The following is a 24,299-nucleotide window of genomic DNA, read 5'->3' as shown; positions in this document are numbered from 1 at the left end:
CATGCCTCTATGTGGTTGGAACTATTTCTTCACGCGTCCTATCGCCTTGCAACACACTCATAGTTATAATGGTGAGAAAAGTCGTTCCCCCGATAACAGATAATCATAAAACCTCTGTTATATCAAGATATTCAATACATGTGCAACAGCTACTGTGAAAAACAACAGGGATTTTTTTTCCAGCAGTAAAACAGGACATAATACATACACGCAAGAAAGGGGGAGGGTAGCTTTTTAGAGCAACAGGAGCACACGCACACACACACACTCATACAAGTACACACCCTGGATCTGCGTGTCTGTTTTCAAAAGGTAACCAAGCAACCAGTTCCTGGCCAGGACCTTTTGGTTGTAGGCTTATCAGGTAACTGCTGTCTGCGCCTGCTCACAGTTTCACCAGGTTTCTGTTCATTCTGGATAGTGGCCTCACCCTTGACCCTAACAGCCATGAGTGGAGGGAGAGAGCACCAGGGCAGGTCCGCAGCAGGGACGACAGTTCAGGTCCCATGCAAGGACATGTAAACATGTAAAAAGCACAGACAAATGGAAATCAGGAGGTGTTTGTCAGAAAAGGGAAGAAGTGGACAGACATGCAGGATACTGCTAACCATGGTGTTTTATGGCTTGCTGGAGCAGTGAGCATGTTGCCGTACTGTTTAAACTGGGAGGTTACCTTTTATCAATAATAAATAAACCTTTCAAAAATAGGTTTATTTGTGTGTGTTAGCCTATTGATTCTCAATAGCCTTTATTGAGTCTCAACAGAATGAGTAGGCATGTACATATGCATCTGGTATCATTGTTAACAGTAAGTGTCATACAAAAAGAAATGCATCCACAAGAGATGAAAAGGGGGAGCTGTCAATGAAGCATTTTCACAACTACACTGTGTACAAACAGACATCAACAAATCTAAATTCATGTAAAGTATTAAAAAAATAAAACCATGATTACTTTAACCATAATGCTTATTTTGTGCAGTAAACACTGTGTGTACTGTGATGCACACAGTCAGTCAACATACAGCCTTCAGGGACACTGCCACAAATCAAATATTTGATTTTAATTTTAATCTTATGTTGACATCTCATATGACTCCATGACAACCTGGAAAATCAATCCCCTGAATGCAGTGCCTTGTGGACAAACAGAGCAAAGAAAATGGAGCAGACCCTCCTTATTATTTTGCCATTTAAGAGAGGTTACCACAGTACTGTGTATTTCTAAGCCATTTTAAAAGAATGTTACGAGTCTGGCAGATACTGTTCTTGTCTGCTGAAGTGGAACAGTGCCCAAATGAAGAGGCCATGATGCCATTAGGATGGTAATGAGCCCAAACTAGTGTACACAACAATGTAAGTCATGAGACAAAAGATGGCTAACAACACACTATCTATACCTTATATTACACTTAGTGCCCCAGCGTTTACATAGAGACATTTTCTGGCAGATCGTAAACAAAGCGCTTCTTCATTACTTGTGGTTTCTCACTAATCAGCGAACTGGAATGTGATTGGCCCGACCATGGCTCTGTGGCTTCCCATGAATATGTCAGAAAATATTTCAATAACTACCACAGGATGTCAGTGATTGAAGCTTAAAGACAATCATGAAGCAAAAGTTTCACGCTATTGTTTAGAGGAGGAGGTGTGAGCTGCTGGTTTCAGTCTAAATTCCAGGGCACTAAACAACCACGCCCATGTGTATAAAATTAAATTCATGCATTTGTTAGTGAGTTCAGAATAGTATACATTTAGGATTAAGTATCACTAACATTATTATCAAATCACCTGCACACAAATAAAACAAACCCCAACAGAAACGTTTTTGAAAATTTTTCACCTGTCCTATTCTTACAAATAAATACATGTTAACTGCATCATTTATTCAATGATACATCGGATGAATAAGAATTGATTGCAAGTCTGCACAAGCAAGGAAAGTTTAAAAATAACCTATTCAGTCCAACACTGTTATCTACAAACCCAGAGCATCAACAAACAACAAAAATCCTCTTAGCTGAGGGTCACTGGGACCAAACTTTCATTAAATGAGGGTCTTTACGTTGAAATGTTTAAACAGGTAAATGACACCAACATAAGCAAATCTGTCAACACAAGCAAACATGTGGTTAAGTTGGATGTGATAGCCTGGGATTTCAGGCTGGGGTAGCGGGGGTCAGCACTGCTGGCAGATGGCAGACAAAAAAAAAAGCCTGTACTTTGAAGTCCTGTCGCCACAGGTTTAAATGCGGATCAAGCTATTGTGTTAACCACCAGACGATAAAGCAAAAGACATCACACGGAAATACCCAGATTTCTGGCACCGGGAAACGCTCCTAAAAATCATCGACCTCTAATAATGTCTGTTGGCTTTTAAAACACAATACTGTATAATTTAAAAGAGCATTATACGCATTAACATAAAAATTAGCCTCAAGACCGCCACCTGGTTTGGTTTACCTGATGTGAAATGCAAACCAAACCACGGTCAATTTTTGGGGTTATTAAGACAAAACGTGTATAAAGACGCAGGAGATAACGTTAGCAAACTTTGATTTGTCATCTGCTGACGATTCTTTTTCTTTATTTGCATTTTTCCCTCTCTCTCTGACCTTTCTGGTTAGACAGAAACCAAGGCTGAAAAAGCCACATTGCTAAAAACAAACATTTCTTGGACTGATAACCAGCCTTAGCTGCAGTTTAACTATTTAAATTTTAATTCGGTTTAGCCGGATGCGTGTTCTGGTGTGCTAGCTCTCTAAACTGACCTTGGGTCAGAGTTACTCGCCGATGGCCAATGTCTTTAAAGTATATTCAGATGTCGTTTCATTAACCACTGAGCAAGTTATATTTTAACCACACTAACATAAGCCAGTAGAAACTAAACTTATCGGTGTTTTTAACTGGAAGAAAAAGGCAAGTTTCGCCCGTGTTCACGTTGCTGAACACGGCTGACCACTGTGTGTGTGTGAGAGACGGTACTCGCTGCCGTTTTAGTGGGAAAACAACAAAATCATTAAAATCAAAGTAGCTCAGCGGCGGTTGGTGTCAGAAAACTTACCTGCGAAGAGGCTCAACAGTACACAGCAGAACCGGGCTATCCAAAGATCCATCGCTGCTCCGGCTATTCCACGACTCCTTTAGTGAAACTTGGTCGGACAACTTGTGCTCAATTAGAGTGAAAAGCAGCAGCCCAGCTCGACCGATTCATCCAAACTCAACTCCTCCTCCTCCTCCGCTCTCTGCAGGTGCACAGCGGAGCGCGCCCCGGGGCGTCACGTGACATGCCGTTTATCCAAACAATATCGCGTGCTGCCCTCTGCCGGCAGGAGCCCGGACTCTTCCCTTGTTAATCCATGGAGGAAAGGCGCCCTGGGTTTTAGCTGTGGTACTCTGTGGCAGAGGTCTTCAACAGGGGGTCCGCGGAGGTACTGCAGGGGGGTCGTGAAATTTTTGGTTTAGACAATTTTTTACACCCCCCCCCCCCCCCCCCCCTCATTTTTCCCCTCAAATTTAAATGTCTTTAAAAACATGTTAACATGATCTGAACATATTAGCCGGGAGGTTCCTGCTCCATCTCTCCATCAGTTTCTCAAACTTATTAATTGTTGCACATACACATTATTTAATTAATGTATTATTCTTGGAAACCTATGGATATATTGCACTGTACAAGGTTTAGGGCAGTCATTCATCGCACAGCACCATCAGAGAGACAACCCCACACATACAGCCAGAGTTAATGAAGAGCTATCCTCAGAGACATGGAGGACAAGGGGTCCTGCAACAGGTGGTCTATCCCCCTCAGAGCCCTGATCTGATTCACCTGCAGTGCCTAACATTTTGCACAGTGCTGTGTATCTGGCTCACATATCCAGCAATACTTGTAGTGGACTGATACAACATTTCAGGTCATCCAACACCATTCCTTGGAGTGAGTTGAATCTTTCTATTACTATTACTAGCTCTGATTTGTCTGGAGGGATGCCAACCACATACAGTATTATGGTGCATTAATAATGACAATATTAAAAGGGTCTGTTCAGCAAAATCACAAACATTCACTTCTCAATTAATCCTTGGTGTGATGTAATTACAAAGATAGCTGAATACTTCATGACCACTCTTGGTGAAGGCGAGTCTAAAGGCAGAAAAACCCCACAACAAACAGGAGCTGAAGGAAGCTGCAGTGAAGGTCTGCACTGTCTATCAACAAATAAAGGCAAACAACAATAAACAAAAAAACAATATTATACAGAACCACAGTGCTTGGGGGATCCTTCAGAAAACACCAAAAGAACAAACATCATTATGCTTGGAAATTGTGTGTTTAATAAAATTTAAGCATATACATCTGAGAATTCTACACTATGAATAAATAAAACATTTTATCACAAAGGACAGTAGGTGGCATACATGAACGTCTCCAATTGTAAAAATACAGTACTTCAAGACTACATGTGTAGTATTTCAATTTCAATATCTAGTTTAATACAAGTGATTTATTTAAACTATAACAAATGTTCTAAAGTGCAGAAAATACTTTGTCAAAAACAATATTTAAGCTATAAAAATTCATGTTTAAAAAAAAAAGCAAAAAACATTGGTCAGTCATTTTAAAGTTGTCTTCAGCTTTAATGTCCAGTGTGAACAATATGCACCATGATTCCTAACTGTAACAATGTGCCAGATTTTGGTTTGTGTCCCAGTATCCAGGCCCTCCTCTATAGCCAGGAGGGATCCATAATTTCTGCCTTAAAGCGTGGGGGGCTCTGCTGCGAGGCCTGAAACCATAGTGAGGCTGAGGGAGGATGTCACCTTTCCCTGGTACCATTTTCTTCAGTTGCCACGCAGGAACAGGTGGATTCATCGTCTTGAAAAGGGAAAAAAAAAAAAAAAAAAAAAAAAAAAGGTGTCATCACCTGCATTACAAACAATCCTAGCCCTTTAGCCCATGAAGTCTTTGAAGAAGATCAAAGACTTATAGCTGCACACAATATCACAAGCGGTGGGCATCAAACAGAACAAAGAACAGCTACTTCACAATTCACAGAACCTGGTTATTGGTAAGCAATTTTCCATTCTTTGCCTGACCTGGATAGGATATTTTGTTATAGGAATAATAAAATGTATTATACAATACCTGGTAAACACAGCGGCTGTTGGTGATAGTAAGGGGGGAAGTACGTGTGCTGTCCTCATCGGAGGAAGAACCTGAGTGGTAGTCTGACGTCACCCTCTCCAAAGCACTAGTCACCTTCTTTGCAACATCTTTGTCCTCTTCCTCATCACTAGAGAAAGTGGCCACTGAGAAGCAGGGGTTCTGTTCTCCATACCTAATAATAATAATATGGGAAACAAGGAGAAAAAGATCAACAACTCATGTCTTTTTTTTTTTTTTTAGGAGATCTGAAAGCTAAGACCACACAATTTGCTCTAAAACAAAAAAACTTTCACCTGCAGCAGACCTCCCCAGGGTCCACCCACAGTGTGAGTTCACGGGGCAATCCCAGGTCACTGTACTGAACCCCACTCTCCTGGCAGGCCCGAAGGAGCTCTGGATCCTGCCTGTGGAACCTGTTCACTCGGATGCACCTGCAAAAAAAAAAAACAACAACAGGATTTTAAACAACCCAAACGCTGTCGACAAACATCAATGAAAAGACATTCATACGAAAAGTTGCGTTGGATATAATGTTGTGGAAAGTCTTCACTTCCAGTAAGGGTCTCCAAGGACATCTGAGGATCCATATTAGTAGCAGTTAGCAATAATGTCAAAAGACAGAGAGCAGCACCTGTATGCCTGTCCTTTGCTGGGGTTTTCAGGGTACCAGTGCCCCTTGAACTTCTCCTGCAGTGCAGCAGCCAGCCTCTCAACAAACAGCTCGACCTTGTGTGATTCCAGCTTCTCCCCCTTTTTCACAAGCCTCTTCACAAAGAACACCACAGCTGCAATTTCTCTCCTCATGTTTCAGTTATGTTTCATTACGTGTGGACAGCCTCTGTAAGAAATTAAAATTAATTTAGTTAGATGAGCAGCAGTTCAATCACAGCAGTGACCATGTCTGACATTTGAAAAAAAAAAAGTGTTTTAAAATGTCAAATCCTTATCTAGAAATTGCTTTGTGAGATCAGGATCAGCTGTGCTCTCTTAACTGTCACCGACCTCCACATGGCACTATTTCTTTTTTCCTTTTTCTTGTCTCTGATAAGACGCAGCGCCGCCTTTACATATGCTGACACCTCTGAAAACTGTTGACTTAAATCAATTTAACTGCATCGAATGAATTTATAGAGCCTTGTTCATCCACTGCACCCAGACCATTGTGTTTGGTCGCATCTGTTGACTTCAGTTAACGGCACATGTCCTAGAAAGGCGGGCTGTGACGTACAAGTTCCGGTAATCCACGCACCACCTCAATCCATAACATGGACTACTTTCCTCTGACTAGCCAGTGAGCTAGCTAGTGCATCTAACGATACGAACAAGATATCACCCAAATCGCGCCGAAATACACTTGGAATTCACTTTAATGATTGTAAAGACAGTCACAGTTTTAACGCTAACGCCTTCCGTATGGATGGAGAATTCCCTTAGGAGAACATAAGGCTATTAGCATTAGCTTCATAGCTAAAGCGCTAAGTTAACGCGAACAGCATGATGCTGCTAACCAACGCAGCAACTGTCCTATAAATATCACGGCAAAAGTTAGAAATTGTCGTTAGTTGTGATATATTTAGATAATGATCACATAAAGGAACATTAATCTAACACAATGAGACACGAGGATATAAACAGAATGGCTTACTTTTTCTTGGTGATATCCCCCAACGTGTGAGCAAAGAATGAATGGCAAGGAGGTGTTCGCCAACAGAAGAGCCCTTGAGGTTCGGTCAATAACCCCGCCCTTTACAACATAATCCCCACCCACCTATCGCCCTCATTGGCTCTAAATAGACCGACGAAGCTCATTCATTGGTGGAGTAAATGCTCGTCAATGAGTGAGTCATTGCTGTTATGACTCACGTCGTCAGGTATGTGTTTTGTGTTTGTAGCAATGGTTGCATCCAGTGATGTCATTTTGTCATAAAACGAGAAATCAGTAAACCCAAAAGTTCAGAGCGTAGCACGAGACATTCATTATGTTTACTATTTACTGTGAAGTTAGTAAAATGATTACATTTCGGATGCATTGCATTTGCATGTCACTGTTGTAATAAACTCATTTCTCGTTTAAGTGTTGGTTACCATGGGAAACCATTAAAGCCCGGTGCTCCCTTCCAACCGTGCTCCCTCAAACCTACAATTTATGGTACATAAACTGTCTTACTGCTTATGCTTGTTGCAGCATTACACTCTAGGAAGCGTTTTAGACGGTGATTCAAACCTTTATAAAACTGTTGGCTACAATAATAATTTGGTTTAGTAAAAAACATTTAGACCACATAATTCCATGAAATTCCTAATATTTAAGTCATAATGTTAAAATTTAATTTTCTCAGAATATTAGATCGAAAGCTATTCAATCCTTGAGCAGTTTATCCACGGATGTATCGTCAGAATCCCTAACACATCCATGAGTTTATTGCATAACACGGTGTGCGTGTTTCCCGGAAATTACATTCATTATAATTATTTATACTTCAACTTGTAAACGGTTTTTGTCCACAAGGGGGCACCCAACCTCTATCTACCACTCAGTGCAATCAGCACCATCTCCCAATGTACACTCTGTCTAAAAACCCAAGAAGTCAGCAGTGCAGTCATTATCAGATGAAACGATAGTAAAATCAGTCATTTTGTGTTGTTATTGTTGTCAATAGTATCATTTGTAGAAATAATTTCACTTAGATTCTGAATGATACATGACTGTGTATCGTCCAACACTGCGCTTCCTTCAGTTTACAGTGTCAGCAAACACAATGATGTGAACACACCTGGTGCTAATCACCCAGTCATAAATGGACTAAAGAATGGGTGATTGCTTGGTTTTTAATAATAAAAGTATTTGTGAACACAAGGTGTTGCAGGCGATTGTTGATGAGCTGCTCCTTTATCCTTTTAATCTCATTTCTTTGCCAAGCACCCAGGTGGTGAAAGAAACAGCCCTCATTATTTTCCAAACAGTGGCCTCAATCGTGAAAATACCAGCATATCAGAGAATGTAGTAAAAATAATTTCATTTTATTGGAATATTTTACAAAAAATACAAAGTCACTTAAGCACAAATCACACAGCCTGTGTAACGTCCAAAAACACACAATAAATAGAATGTAAAACATCACACAACACAAATGCAGTCTTGTTCAACATTAGAAAACAAAAGAACGAAGAGTCAAAGTCGAGATGGAAGTGTAACAGGTATGCTTACGTCTCCAGTAAATGATAATGAGACTGCCAGAATAGACAACCAAAAACAGGCAGCCTGAATTATCTGCTGAGCAGAGGCACAGGCCCAGGCATGTTTCCACAGTATACACAACACACAGCATTCATATTTAAAACCCAAACAAAAAACATACAACTGAAGACTGAATGACTGGAAATTTGCATTAAGGACCAGTATTCTGAATACTCTCAAACATTCAAGCACACTAAATACAGTAATCCAAATAAAACCAAGACAGAAGTTTAAAATGGAACTAAAACTTTAAACCCTAAAGGGGTCAAATACATATAATCTCTTACAAAGAGAGAGCAAAGAGATACACTGACAATGCTGAGTTTATCTAAACATCCATCTCATTATAACTTTGTCTTTTCCCAGCTTATTATGCGCACGTAGCTCTGACCTCCTCTGAGAAAAACTCAGATAACCAATATTCTTTTAGATAATTTCTCCTTATTAAGGCTTCTGATTTGTCTCTTTCTTGCATAGGGTTCCTGAATAATTAACTAACCACAGACTACAGACTGTTAATACCATCCCCACGTCCTTCTTTGTGTCCTTTTGTTTAAAAATCAGGGACTTCAGAGGCACAGTAGACCTAACTGTCCTGTTTGTATTGCTGTGACATCAACACAGACTCTCACGCTTCACTGCAGGAGAGAGGGCAAAAAAAAACTTAACACTGAACATAAAAAAACTTTAAAAAGATGAGTAAAATAAAGCATAAAACACACACTGTGTACATGAGAACAAATCATTTCCACACAAACATCTTTAGAGTAAAAATCTATGGTTCATCATTACACTCACTGAGCCACACACAGAAGTAAATCGCTAAGCCACATTTTTAAATCCGTTTGGTATTGCATCTTCCTCTGTTCATGTAATCTAAGTCAAATGCGTGCAATTCACATGTGAAACACAGAACAAACGCAGACTTTGGTTTGGCAGCTGGGTATCTCTTTCAATCGTTTCTTCTTCCAATAACGCTCATTCAGAGTATAGCCATACATATGACTTGTGCTTTACAGCTATACCACAGACAACAAGCAGCTCTGTACTAAAAATCATCTAAATCTCACCTGCAGTAATAGTCAATATAAACCCAAACGTTCAAAACAAAACACCTGTTATCTTCAAGCTCTGGAGAGAGTATGCTAACTGATATTTCCACTAGCTGGTTCCCAACCAGCTGTTACAAAGTATAAGTTCATGGACACAACTCCCACAAAGAAAAACCTGCACGGCTCGTACAGCCTTGTTAATTTCACTCTCTGATTTGTCTTTGTTGCAGTGATGCTTTAGGTTACCTCTGGGTGCTGTCTTGCACTTGCTCATGCTCTTTTCCAAATTATACTTGATTCCAGTAGGCTACAATTTTTTTTGGTCATAATTTTTCAATGTCTTCAATTTTTTTGTTATTCAAAAGAAATGCTGCACATCTGCGTTAGTGTAGCAATGTAGCCCACTACTGCTGAATCTATCTGTGAAACTGCCAACACTGTTTTCACAAACTGCTATGTCAACATTGGCAGTTGGAAGGCAACTCAAAAACTCAAGCCATTATATTACCAGTGTGCAGCTGCATGAAGAAGCTTAACCCTTGTTGGAGCTTTACATAAGAACAGTGATCAAACACTACTGCTAACAGTGCCAAATGATAGGAATATGATGGAAAACATCCAAATAATCTGCATCAAGTATTCACCCATGTGATAAAATACTGTAACTCACTTCTGACTGGCTAACCACTTTCTACAAAAACAGCATGAGATAACATACGGAGGAGTATTAAGCAGTGCTAAAACCCATATTTGAACATCCACGTTTGACATAATCAGAATAAAAACCATCACAGAAAATGAAAAACAACAATGGAAACAAAATGGCTGACAGCAAACTAAAGCAAATAAAACCAACACAAACTGTCTATTTAAAATTATTTAGACAAACTGTTTTCCAGTCTGTATTAAGATCCAACTTAAAAGGTATTCTTTAAGGACCACGTCCAGTAAGGAAATGTCCTCGTCTTGTACTGGAGCCAGGACTCTCTAAGCCCCACCTAGTATTAACGTGTAGCCTGGGCTCTTGGTTTGGGTGGCATTCAGGTCACATGTCAGACCAGCAACTTGTTTTAAACTGCACACCACCATCAATCCTTGTATCATCACTGCAACCATGAGAACGGAGGACATGTCAACCCAGCCCTTAATGCTGCTCTAATGCAGAGCTAACAGCTCAGTGTCACCATAGTGTCGTAGAAGTCACTCAGTATACATAAAGGCATTTTCAGCCTCACTGCAGCCAGCATGCTCAAGTGTTTGTCAGCTTCCTCCCAGCAGCAGAGCCCGAAGCCCCCAAAAGTTGCACGTCACTCCACAGGGCTGCTGCTGCTGTTGCTGCTGGCCTTGACCCCGGCCCTGCTAATGTGCAGCCAGGGCAGTTTGGCACAGTTCTTAAAGAGCTGCTCGATAGCAATGTGACGCACATGCAGCTCTGAGGCCAACGAGTCTTTTTCCTGCACGGCCACGGTCAGCTCCTCAAACACCTCTGTGGAGAGCAAGAGGCAAAAAAAAAGGGAATCAGTGGTTTCATTCACACACAAGGTCAACTGATACACAGCCAAACAAACGGCAGAAACAAACAAGAAAGAAAATCAATACTAGTGATTATTGAAGGAGCAGAGGGCAAAGACAACAGGACAGAAACAATCAGTTTAAGACTCTCCCATGACAGTGAAAAAAAAAAAAAAAGATCAAACTGACAGCTTCACTCAAGGACAGTGTTATGCAGCAGAGGAACCCTCATTTACACAGGTTTATGGACATGGAAACACTTCCAGTGTAACAAATACTGTAGGCCATAAAACCCTGGGCTTGTGTGGTCCTCCCTAAATTATTTAGGATGGGAAATAACCTCCCATCTGTTCTGAGTAAAGTCATGAAAATATGTGAAATCTCCCAAAGGCTGAATAAGAATGTGTAGACCAGGCACCCACTAGACAATGCTCTGGTGAAGGACATCTCACATTAGCTTATGTAATCTCCCTCTTGATCACTCAGACTAAAGGACTGGACCCTCTCACAACAACAGTCTGTGATGGTAATGCTACATCAGTCGTCCCATGGTGAAGTAGGTACCAGACCTTACTGAGGTAAAAGTAAAACTTCTGGTGATTAAGATAAGATTCTTGTAGCTTAGCTGTTGTTGTGTGTGGCAAACAATAGGCCTAAGTGATGAGGAATGGAGTGAACAGACAGGGCAGGGGATGCATGAGCGAGCACCACACAGTGCCCAATTCAACGCAGCTGGTCACATGGAAAGAGATGATCTGTTGACTAGAGAAGCCTTCCAGTCTGTATTAGCCCCTGCTTCATTGAGTCTTATGTTCTGAATCTGTGAGCTCAAACTCTGTTTAAAACTCTCTTTACTCATGCAGCTTTTTCCTGAGGACACCAAGAACTCCATGCAGGGATTTGTTAGAGATGAGACTTCCAGATAAAACATGACAAAAAAATGTTTAATTTAAAATATTGATGACTTAGACTGCTGAACAGTGTGTTGAATGGCAGAAAACACAACTTACTTTGAATCTGTATGAGTAGCTGGGAATTCAGCTGATGGAGTTCATCCAGACTCATTTTAGTCACTAAAAGAAGAAACAAAACATTTCTTATTAGAGAGTATGAAAAGTGTAGACTGTATTATGTAAATTAGCCAGCAATTTAAAAATAAAAGGGTAGCAGTAAACTGTCCTGTTCTGTATATTTTTTTGACGAATAGCTCTTTAATTTGTCCACAATCCTAAATAACTGTATGCAGGAATATTTTCAGCAATATCAAAAGGAGAGTGTCATTTCACTGAGGTGATGCAGGAAAGCTCTGAGCTCTTCATGAGCAGAACAAAGAATCCTCACTGTCTGCAGCTGATTCTACCAACCAGCTATTCACAAAGCAACAGAAAACCTGACGTGGTTACATAATCACAAAACACCCAGAATTATAATTTCCTGTACATTTGTAGGTTTAAGATCTTCAAAGGAGTGAGTGCTGGAGGTTGACGATGAGCTCAAGTAGAGACATACACACTAATAAATGCAAACCGTGTACCTGTGTAATGCCTGTCATCTGTCATTTAAAAGCACAGAATGTGAGTTAGGGCCGTTAGACGGCTCTCTCACATTCCTGCAGGATCTGTAGTCATAAGCAGCTTTAGCTGTGACGAGACATGAGAGAGCCAAGGACATATCTCGAGGTTATAGGAAAATTAACTTTTCTCTGGAGAGATAACAGAAAAGAGGAAGATGAAGGACAGCCCAAGTAAGATATATCTTCTGGTCTAGTGTTACTGTTACGTCTGCTGCCTTTTAACGAGTGAGTGCTCTGAGGTTTTAGAAATCTCTGGATCACACTGAACACAGTAAGACAGAGAAGAGAGGCAGAGGAGAACATCTGTCCATTTCTGTTTACATATTAGCTACGCTATCTTTCCTTAAAAAAAAAAAGATAAATAAAATCCTTCCATAAGTGCTTTAATTACACACTGATAAAGCAAATGTTACTATAGTTACAGGTAAAAATGAGAACTCAATTTAAATGTGCTCACATTCATCTCTACTGTGGCCCTGGAGCCTGTGCTGTGTCTGTCCTCCTGACGACTGGCTCCGGTCGTGTAGTCCTGTCCTGCCGTCACTTGGCCAAACGTCAGACTGTGACTCCTGCAGCAGCCCAAGCTCCTCCGCTGTGTGGCACTCCAGCATCCCCATGGTGTAATCAGGCAGCCCTGCTGCTTTGCCCATGTCCCAGTGGGGCGTGTAGCGGGGAACCTGGGCATCTGACTGGGGCAGCAGCTTACAGTCACTCTGCTGGTTGTAACAAAGAAGCTTGGTCCCCCGTCTGCTGTGGCCGTTAGAGGAGACAGAGTCTTTGTTCTGGGCGTACTGGATAATGCGGTTCAGTTTCTGGCTGAGAACCAGCTTCATGCCCTCGTAGGCACTTCTGGAGACCTTGGAACGTGACAGCTTCTGGTTGGCAATGAGATGACATTTCTCAAAGCAGTCTCTGTGGCCACGCAGGGACTTTGAATGTAACAAGGTAGCAGAGGAAACACCTGCATCACACAGACAAAGGCAATGAGTCAACAGGTCTAACTTATGAGGACAAATGCACAGTGAACCCAAAGATCCAGGATCGTTAATCCACAAAAAGTACATAAAACAGCTGACAGGAAATAAAGCAGTGGTCTCAGCCGTGAGAAAAGGAGTACTGGCCCATTGAACGTGCCACAGCAAATAAAAGTAGACTAGTATGAAAGCTAGCTAAGACTTGCCTACTGACCTATCACAATCTCTCTGTGAAAGCTGCTTAGTGTACAGTGGATTAGAGTGTTGAGACAGCAGGGATAATAGATCAACCCAGTCTCAAAGCAAACACCTAAAGCATAGCTCTAAAAACTTTACTGAGCACTAGACGGCATGGTCTCTGTTCACATGAAGCAGTTCATTTCTTAATATACACTAAATATAATGTACTTGTCAAACAGCATATTACAAAATCAATACCACTTTAAAAAGTTTCCACTTTGTCTTATCATTTATCTTGTGTAAACACCCACACAGGATGTAAGTATCCAGTCTCAACAGAGGATGAACCTGGGTATCGAAAAACAATCAACGCTTTTCATAGAAAAGGAAACTGAACAAACAACTTGAGCAAGTGGGCTGAGGTTATAGAATTATAACTACATTCCTTGGAAGTACCGCTGTAAGGAAGTAATGCTTCCTGGATCCTGTCATAACAGGTCACACTGTAACCAATTTGGCTCGCTCAGAAGAAATTAACACAGAGCAAGTGCACCAAAATGAAAATAACCTCTGAGTTAAATGGGCCAGACCTTGATAAACAAAGAGAAGCTGAAGGTGAAAGAGAACGAGAGTGAAAACTGTGTGCGAGAGACAGCAGAAGTGAGAGCGTGTTTGTGTGATGGCCTTCTTCTCACGACCGACATTTCTCAGCAAACAGACGTATGTGTTGGAAACTGAGGTGATGAGATTAGTCACTCCATTTAGATTTAAGAGCTCGCTTAGGTAGGTTTACCTCACATGCCTCTTTCAGCACTTTACTAGCAGACAACAAGGTCTGGTACACACTTATACCTAACACCACATTACCACTGTACAATAAACACACACATACACAGAGCCCTCATAAATGGTGTGGTCTGCAGGGCATTCTTAAGGTTAGACACACACACAAAAGAGCTGGGGTTTTGGTTTCCTTTGACACAGGGTTGTAACGGCTGAGTCACTAACTGAAAACCTGTGACTGACGGGTCCTAAACAATACAGGAGAAAGTCAAATACTAAGGTTTTTTTGTTGCAGTCTCAAAGATTCCTTGATCAAATATATGTAGTTTTTAAACTTTTACTGAATCTGTGCTAGACTTTGGGAAAATGATTTATAAAGTCAAAGCATATGATACTACATATGGATGTTTGTGAAAAATGTTTAAATAAAAGATTAATGGCAAGACTGATGATAGCAAAGGCAAATTTAACTATTTATTGGTAAGGAAACAGAAAAAAAAAACAGCCATACTGATATTGACAAGCAACACCGCTCAACGGAGAGCTAAAGAGTTATTCCCTTCATCTAACTGGGCGAGTAAGAATAGAAGGTGTTGTACACACTTTAAAGCCCTTACAGGCAAATTGATTACTTGGAGCTATATAAATAAAATTCACTTGACATGAGAAAGAATGAAGAGAAAAACCTGTTTCTAGTACAAATCTGCTGTACGACAGTTTCTTTGTAATATTTCTGTGTGTGTGTCTAATGAATGGGTGATGAAATGCTTTACTAATAGCTGCAGGAGATTTCTGCCTATCAAACAGCCATGTTATAATCCGATCAGTCTCAGTCTTTAGACCACCACAAAAACACACTGGCTACCACTTGCCTAGCAGAAAAATCATTGGCCCACAACCAGGGCAGTGTACTGCCAGCCAAAGACCTCACTTCAGCTAAGCAGCTTAGCACTACTGCCTTTCATGGCTGCACACATAAGTGCAGGCACACACACACTATTCATTGGAGGTGAATCGACATTGTTCAGCAGTGACTGCTAAAGACATTAAACACAACTACACTGATGACCAGTGAGCTTGTTTCTCCTGTGCTTTTGAGAGGAGGGAGTCAGGGTTAGTCTATCATTCAGTGAAACAACTACCAAAGACAGAGCACAGACACAGGCCTAGGTCTGACAGAGAAATGTAAAATATTAAAAAACCTGCTGTTATTCATATATTTCAGCTGTTGTTCCTGAAAACAAATGTAAATAATTATGCACTGAAGAATCAGGAGAGTTACTGCCTCAGCCAAATCAGAAACCAAGTATTTACATTTCAGCTGAAATGAAAGCATGTACAAGGTGTTTAATAGTCAACAAACCCACAAGCTTTTAGTCACAAGGGGAATCTAAGAATTTGGGCACAGAAAACTCTGGAAACGAGTGGAGGGGCAACAAAGCTCAGAGACAGGCCGATGACTTTTAGGCTGGATAATTATCAATAGTGAAGTAAGCCAGGAAACTCTCCCAGCACGACGCCATAATAATCCTCAGGCTGCACAGAGAGGACATCCCTCTGCTCGATTTAGTCCTGCTCTCTATTTAGTGGTCAAAGTTTTGCCCTAATTTAACTCAGACTTCCTCTCTCCAGACTTGGCTTTGTGGTTGCCATTGTGGAACAAGCTCTGCATAAAGTTTCAATACTTAGACCCCTGGCCTTTCTTTATGTTTCCAGAACATAATACACACGCCGTTGTGTTTTACATTCAAGAGTAATGAACAAAGTAACACACTGTCTTCTTGTCTGGAGCTGCTATCTGCAGACTGCTGGCTTTGCTCTGAACTGTATGTGTGCGTGCGAGGACACTCGATTCTTGACACACTTTAGAGGAGCTGACGGTTGAGGGATGGTACCAGGGACAAGTGGGACAGAGGTCATCTGCAGCAAGGTGTCCAACACAGCTGCATGAAGAATGTGCTGTCAGCACATGCCAACTTGGGCACCAACACAGAGCTCACATGAACAACAGTGAACTCAGTGACACATGAATTCAAACCAGCACCCAGCTCCCAGCCACACCTACAGACTAACTGCCAGATCAAACCCAACACTTTCTAAACTGAAACTCGATCCATCTGCTTCAGCCTCAGAAAACACACTTAAAGTCTTTAAGAAAACCAAAACAGAAATGGACACATATAAATCAATCAATAATATGCCTTGATCATTTATGATTCAATTTAAACAGAAAAAGTACAGAAACAGACTGTAAAAGTTAATGCAATTTCCCCATTGTGGGACTAATAAAGGTGAATCTTATCTGAAATTAGGATGAAATCGTGGCACAGAAGAGATACAGGCAAAACAGATTATAAACTCCTGAGACCAATTTTGTAAATTCTCACGCAAGTGGCGTTGATGGTCCCACTTACAGTCGAATCTGAAACATGCTTAAAATAATCACAAGAGGAATGAGCAACTGGATCAGAGGTGAAAAATGAGAATCCTGTAACACCATACACTGTATGACAACTCTGACAACAAAATGGTACAATCTTTGATGTGTGTATTTGATACATCATACACATGAACTATGTCTGTTTGTTATATATACGCATTAATTCAGGCATCAGTCTCATCTGATTTACCAAATTGTAATCATAATTAATCAGGCTAATCCTGTCAGAACACAATGAATACTTGTAATTACAATGACAGTAAAACATCCCAGCCACTTAATGAATAACTCCATTTGGAACAAAAGCAATTTATTCAGTGATTTAATACTGAACAGTGAACAATGTAGAACAATGTAAACACACTCTCTCTCTCTCCATATATATATATATATATATATATATATATTTTTTTTTTTTTTTTTTTTAAATCAAATCTCCAAAGCTTGGCAGACATTATTATGAGCAAACGTGTGTGAGTAAATCACACATCACATCACAAACAAGAATATGGTTAAAAACTACTACTACTAATAATAATTATAAATTAAAAGGCTAAACAAAGTAGTAATATTTCTGAAATTAAGGAGGTACTGCATCATGAAATCTAAACTGACACTGATACAGAGACACTGTTTTCCTCTGCTGTGGCTGCTGTCTGACATTACCATCATGCATCATGATCATCAAAGGTAGTTGCTCACATTGGCCGGATATCATATTCACTGGTTTAGACTATGCATCTAAGATAGTTTAAAACTTCACAAGCCTGCAGTAAAACAGCCAATTATTTCAGGGCTGGAGACAATGAAGAATAAACCCCATGAGACAAATTAAATATATTTGCGGGGCTAATGAAGACTATAAGCTTTGAAAATGAGACTATTTATTGAAGCCGATGATGAATTCACATAGAAAGCAGCCCATTATACATAAACTATTGTGGTACTAAATTAGAGAGGCTCAGCAAGGTGGACCATACAATAGGTTCAGAAAACCTCTGGACCCTAACTGTGTTCAATCATATAGATACCACAGGCAGCAACATAATTAGGCCTCTCTATACAGCCCAGGGTGGAGAGTTCACCAACAATGAACGAGCTGTTTATAGGAGCAGGCTACAATAGTCCCTGTAGAGCAACAACCAGAATCAGAAACAACAGTTGTACCATTCCAGCCTCTAGCTGCTCCCTGTGTTTTTATTCCACTTCAAACCCAGCTGGTAATATTACCAAGACTCAGCAAAAATTCTGCCTGCATTATGTAAGTAGATAAAGCAACAGTACAGGGGTTTGGCTGAACCTGGCAGCTCAGCAGACGTTTTGTTTGACAAGGAGCCAGAGACAACCAAAAGACCAATAAAGGGAGACTGTCTGTGTGAGAGCCTGGAGGTTACAATTCTTAGTCACTAGTTTCATATCTCTCAGGTCTTTACAATGCACAGCCGATTAGGCTAGTTCATTAACACTAGCCCTTCCTGGTTTAAATCGTGCAGCACCGAGCAACCAGATCCAAACAGTACAGTCTACTCAGTTTCTAAACAGCTCCTGTACCTGCAAACCTTTAGCTAAAAGGCAGGTCAGGCTCTTTTGGCTACCTTACAGATTATCTCATAATCTATGGTATCACAGGCATTTTAAGGGTTGGGTTTGGTGTCAGGTTTGTCTGAGCAGTCGTAAAGAAGCCATTATTATGAAACTTCCTCTGAAATACACTGATTCCTTCAACTGAAAACAGCAACATCAATTTCCGAGAAAACAGTAAGGAATATGAAGATAAGAAAACAATAACGGGAGACTGGCTGAACTGGGTCTTGGTGTTTTGGTGTGTGACTGCAGTAGCTCCCTTATTCTCTGCTGTACTATGTTGACACTCAAGGCTGTGTAACCATGTGTAGTACACGGTTCAGATGATGCAGTAAAAAAAAGTGAAAGTAAGAAATGGTCAGTTAGGCAGAGGTTGAGCAATATATAAATAGACACAATCTGTGTTTGGTGCTTTCTGATGGAACCAGTACATGTAGGCCAAAGTAGTTTCCTCAGGAAACAGCCACTTGGAGGTACAACAAAGGCTGCACTTCCTGAACAATGGTCCTGCTTCAAACTGTGCTCAATGCTTTCCCTGCACAAAGCCTCCACAGCCCACAGTACCACCAGTACCAGTATTCTGCACCCTGTCAACATAAACATCTTATTCCAAGCTCAAAGATATGTAATTTATTCGAATCTGAAGATCTGGAGGGGTTTTATTATTAGTGGAGCCTCAGTGGATGTACGTAACCGTCTAACTTCAGCTGTGAATACTGTGTGTGTCAGAAGCTGGCGCTAAAATGGACAAGTTTGAACATCCCCATTTCACAAAAACCTCCAAGCAGTTACCTAACTACGGGCCAGAAGGCTGCAGCAATCAAGTTACTCTTGTTGCGGTAGCCAGTTAGAGCTGAGTATAACCGTACCAATAATGTGTCCAATAATATATAACATATTTAGAGCGTTTCCCATACCAGAGGAAAAAAAAGCGTATTTCAGTTACTCAAAAATAACATTTATTTATTTTAGTTATGTTCAGCAGTTTACAATTCTGACATGTGTGAGGTATCTAGAAGAGCCTGCAGTTTGTTCACCAATGAATCAAGAAATAGGCCATTGTAGATATTCTTTGGGGTGGTGATATTTTCCTAACCACTTCTAATAATTTTACTTGATAATGTTGTTTGAACTCAGTTCATGCAGACAGTAGTAAATACTGAGGGCCTTTATTTTTGACACATTGTAATATAGTCTCCTGGTTTAAAAACAAACAAGAAGCAATTCTGCTTTAATTGCATCTCATAAATATTCAAAGCCAGCATAGAGCAAGAAGGCAATGAATATTCAGCAGCAGCAATTCAGCCTTGAGACAGCATGATATGGTTTAGGACAGAAAGACACTGGGAGGGTGTGTTTGTGTGCACAATGGGAGGTGAAGACTATTCCCTCCACTTCATATTTTTTTGTACTCTGTCAGCGTGTGTGGTGAATTGGGTTTTTGCTCTCTTCTCCTTTAATGAATCGTGGCACAGGATGAATGAGTATTGCAGCTATTAAGTCTACATGAGCAGTCAGCAGGCACACGGCTTGGCCTTAGTTTCACCATGAAGTAGCCACATGCAGCTTGGCAAGCTCCACTCGCACCAATGAAACACTCAGCTGCATCAAAAACACGTGCCCCCCCCCCCCCCCCCCCCCCCCCCCAGACCCAACAGTTACATAACAGCCACTTTATTGCCACACACAGGCTATGTCAAAACCTGTACCCCAACAAGAACACAATGTATTTGATGCAACAGTACCTCAATTTTGTCTAACCATGAAAAGCTGTGGGGACACCGTTTCTTATTTTCCCCACCAGCTGACTTTCTCCTACCTGAACACAGCATCCTGGCTGAAACATTAAATGGACAAAGCAAGCGCACCTTTGTGGAATGTTGACAAATTTCTCAAAAGTTGGGTTATCCCTTTTAAGATATTCAGTGACCCTTATGTCTGAATAGGAGAGGAAACATGCAACAGTATGTGCAGCATCCAGCTGCTGGGAGAGCAACATGTAAACAACAGAAACTAAGTCCTACTACATGATACATTACTATAGAGATCAGTCATTTACTGACGCTGTTTACTATTCAAACCCAGGCTACATCCCTCCACCATATTTAGACTATTTTTCTGCTGATGAAGGATTAATGAGCTTGCAAAGATTTACTAATACAATTTAAAGTTCAGTACAATTCTAACACTGCTTGTCTGAGACTGTGGCTGAAGACTCTTTTACAGCCCACAAAGAACAGAGCGATTAATCAATACTCACACATTCGGTTCCCTTAAACCATAACAGAATAGATCTATAAATCTTTCACGCATATGCATTTTCTCCTGCTGTCAACAGAATTATATACCCTTCTGGGAGCTCTTTGTCAGCTTATATGGTGCTGTTCTACCAGTCGAGCACAATCATACTGCGCAGAGATAAACACACACACATGCTTCTCCACTGCAGAGAAAAAGCCTTTGTGGATCTATGACACAAGTGCCAAAAGAGAGGCATGTCTAACCTCTTCTGATTCCCCATTCTTCTTAAAATAGGCCACTCATTAATTAAAAGATGAAAAAACTTCAGACACATGCTCTTGAGTTAGAGTGGAACATCAAACATGGAGAATCGCAGTGGCCTGCTTTGGTGAGGGCTTTGGTCCTACAGGCCCATTATCCTGCACATATATATTTTACATTGTTCCTGGAGAGGATAAAAGAAGTGTTTGTGTAAAGCAACTGATTGACACATCAACTAATCTGAAGGGTTCTCAGGCTGTATTACAGCTCCTTGCGTTAGTCATAGTGATATTTGCTATGATGGGAAATGATGATCAGAGAGAATCTGGATGTTTCTGCTAAAGTGATTTATTGTGTGATCCAAATACTGCAGACTCTTAGCAGCTAAGACCAGCGCTGATCTATCCACATGAGACTGCCTCTATATGCAGCTTGCCAGTCAAACAGATGGAGGTGAAGATATATTTTAACTCTCAATCCCATTAAACAGACATTGGTGAATGTGTGTGTGTATAAGGAGTTAAAAGCATGGAGAGGTCACACTGTGGTTATAAAAAGTGAAGAGCTCGTTTTTTCTTCCACATCACTTTGTTTGCTCTTCACTCCAGTGAGCAAACAAGCAAAATTTGCCCCAACTCCTGTTTCTTACCTTCAATGCTGAGTTCAAAACAGACATGGCAGAAAGATAAGGTCCCTGTTTCCGTCTCTAGCTTGCAGACACTGCAGATATTGTCATCGTTCAGATCGATGTTCACAAACTGCTCCTCTTCATCCATAGTGCTTCTGGGGAAAAACAACAGTGAAACAGAGCACATGGCTAAACACCAGGAGCATGCACAACCTCCAAGCTCTTTTTGCTAATTAGGTCACACTTTCAAATACACTTATTAAAAATGCAATTTTGGTAGTGTCAGTGGGGGGAATATTTTCTGGTTCACACTATTTTTGGAACAGAATACAGTAAAGGAGACAAGGCAGTGTCCCTATTTTTTAAAGTTTTTGTTTGGCCATTTTTTGCCTTTGCTGAAGGGGGAACATAGTGAAGGGGCAAACAGGAAACAAGGGAGGAGAGAGGGCTATGACAGGTCCCTGGCCTGAACTGAAACATGGACATTAGGGTACTTTAACTATTCAGCTAGCAGGACACTCCGTCAGTGTCATTTTTAACATGTTTTTATTTGTTGTTGTTTTGGATTTATTAGCAAACATGGTCATAAAACGGTACAGCTAACTAGACTGAACAGGACAGCCTATTAAACACAATCTGATGTCATTTCCACACAGAAACAATAACAATACAACCATTAGCAGTAGCAGTCACATCCTAAAACAACAGTTGTCTCTATGGGAAAAGAACATAATTTTCAAGACTGGACTCACATTTAGTCAAGTGACATAGACAGGAGGGATTAACTTCAAAACATTCAGATCAGTGAAAAGAATCATTACTGCTGTCTGCACTACTGTCTGCATCTCTAGTGTGAGTTTACAGTCTACTTGCTTCTAAGAACCTCTTTCCAGTGCAAATCTTCCCAAGTACAAACATTTAGACTTACATGTATTTAAAACCACATGTAGGAAACACATTTGTTCTGTGAGAATAGAGAAGAGTTTCAGTGACTAAAGGAAATTTAAACACCAGCTCCAATGTAGCTTTCCCCACAAAACACTTGTGTAATACCGCAGTCAGTGTGACAATACCATATCACAAGAGACCATATTGTGGTGTATATATTGCTCATTTATCCAACCACTAATCAGAATATGCAACACTGCACAGTTCACTGCATCTACGCTTTTAAATGCATTTCAGAGACTACAGATTCTAGTGTGATTAGTGTTTCTATTGAAAATTCAAGTTCACCTATTTTACCAATTACATTAAAACAATCTGAATGTCCTATGTGACAATTATGAGAGGACAATATACTTAGAGAAAGTCTTTTAAATGCAACTAGATTTCAAAAACAAAACACCTTGACACCCTCTCTTGGTGACACGGCACAAATAATAATGAACGGGATCCTACAGTTGTGAGTCATATTGAGAGCTCCGCTTCCCTGCTGTTTTTGAGAACACGAAACCTTTTGAGTCAAAGACAGAGACGACAAACCACAACACCTGACAGTGTTCTTTAGCTGTTCTTATGTTAAACGTATTCATGAGCTCTCAGATCTAAGAGATTAAAGTTAAGACACCATAATACTGTCCAGACTTGGGTACATTAGTGGATACTCAACGGTGGCCCAGGAGAATAGCCAGTGATAGCAATAACGGGGGTCGAGTGCTCGAATTCCTTTGAACTTTTCAGTGCGTTGGATTTACATATACAGTTAGTTAACCTTCGCCACTGCGTATATTTCTCCTTGTCCGCCCGTTAAAATGCCTTAAGGCCTGTTGAATGCCACTTCGGCTCTGGGCAGTTTGTGGTAACCCGAGTATCTGATTATATATACATATATATGTGTGTGTTTGTATATATATATGTATATGTGTATGTTTCTGTGTAAGTAAACATAGTTTAACAAATTCTTGCGAACAAGAAGTTAAGCTAGCAGCACACTGGCATCCTCCTTCGACTATCCTGGTACGGCTGATTCGTGACCGTTATTTTGCGGTGTTAAACAGCACAGCGAGGTCTCTAACAAAATAAGAGTGCCGTCGACATTTCAGGACATAACTTTTAATGAGACTCACCTTTATCGTGAGGAGTAAATTCGGACAGCTATTCCTTTTGTGTGGACACCTCAGCTGGTTCCCGTTCGCCTCAGTGGGCTCGCAGACATCAGCTGCACTACGCGTCACGGCAAATCCAGAGAAGCTACAGGAACCTCTCTCCCCTCTCAGCGGAACGACCCACTAGTTTATTTGGAGGGGTGATCACAAGCTTTGGTAGAACAGTTATTCACCACTCTGTACCTAGAAAACCGAAAACAAACAACAGACATTAGTCCTTCGTATAAAAATACGTACAATTACTTCAGGGAAATACGTTTTGTTTTATTAGACAAGCCATCTCTTATACTAGCAGCAGTGCAAACACACCTACGGTTAAATGAAGGTGAGTGTTCCCAGCGTCATCAAAACATTTCCATATCAGAAGGAAAGTGCGGACTATTGGATCTAACTAAACAAATTTAATAACTACACAACAACCTCAGCGAAGCAGTTTCCCTGTGACGAATATATCATTTGAGGGCGCAAGCTTTTATTTTAGACGACTCGTCCGATCGTCAGCAAATTTAGTTTTCATTCTGCTTCACATGAAGCCACACGTGGGGAATTCCCGCGAAAG

General features: G+C 40.7%; 3 protein-coding genes across 4 annotated transcripts in view; all 3 read right to left on the bottom strand.

The window, feature by feature from the left end:
• The window catches only part of cxadr (CXADR Ig-like cell adhesion molecule), a 33,268-nt gene extending 30,050 nt beyond the window's left edge, over positions 1-3,218 (bottom strand). Inside the window, exon 1 of the mRNA XM_041052065.1 lies at positions 3,064-3,218. Coding sequence (XP_040907999.1) covers positions 3,064-3,115 — 52 coding nt within the window. The 5' untranslated portion in view covers positions 3,116-3,218. The remainder of the gene's footprint in view (positions 1-3,063) is intronic.
• Positions 3,219-4,296: 1,078 nt separating this feature from the next.
• Positions 4,297-6,928, bottom strand: btg3 (B-cell translocation gene 3). Its single transcript, XM_041051680.1, has 5 exons — positions 6,812-6,928; positions 5,798-6,004; positions 5,460-5,597; positions 5,146-5,338; positions 4,297-4,875 (listed from the first exon to the last, which is right to left on the bottom strand). The coding sequence occupies exons 2-5, from the start codon at positions 5,968-5,970 to the stop codon at positions 4,672-4,674; spliced, it is 708 nt and encodes a 235-aa protein (XP_040907614.1). The 5' UTR covers positions 5,971-6,004; positions 6,812-6,928; the 3' UTR covers positions 4,297-4,671.
• Positions 6,929-8,873: 1,945 nt separating this feature from the next.
• On the bottom strand, positions 8,874-23,900 carry c12h21orf91 (chromosome 12 C21orf91 homolog). Of its 2 annotated transcripts, none has more exons than XM_041051524.1 (5): positions 23,702-23,900; positions 21,654-21,784; positions 12,999-13,502; positions 11,979-12,041; positions 8,874-10,942 (listed from the first exon to the last, which is right to left on the bottom strand). In XM_041051524.1, the coding sequence occupies exons 2-5, from the start codon at positions 21,778-21,780 to the stop codon at positions 10,764-10,766; spliced, it is 873 nt and encodes a 290-aa protein (XP_040907458.1). In that variant the 5' UTR covers positions 21,781-21,784; positions 23,702-23,900; the 3' UTR covers positions 8,874-10,763. The 2 variants fall into 2 exon arrangements, with proteins under 2 accessions (XP_040907458.1, XP_040907457.1); XM_041051523.1 differs by having other exon boundaries at positions 21,654-21,787; positions 23,702-23,898.
• Positions 23,901-24,299: the final 399 nt, after the last annotated feature.

Source organism: Toxotes jaculatrix, chromosome 12 (assembly GCF_017976425.1).
Source record: "Toxotes jaculatrix isolate fToxJac2 chromosome 12, fToxJac2.pri, whole genome shotgun sequence".
Taxonomy (NCBI): Eukaryota; Metazoa; Chordata; class Actinopteri; family Toxotidae; genus Toxotes; species Toxotes jaculatrix.
Note: the sequence above shows the minus strand (reverse complement) of the source record. Positions and strands in the feature narration are given on the sequence as shown.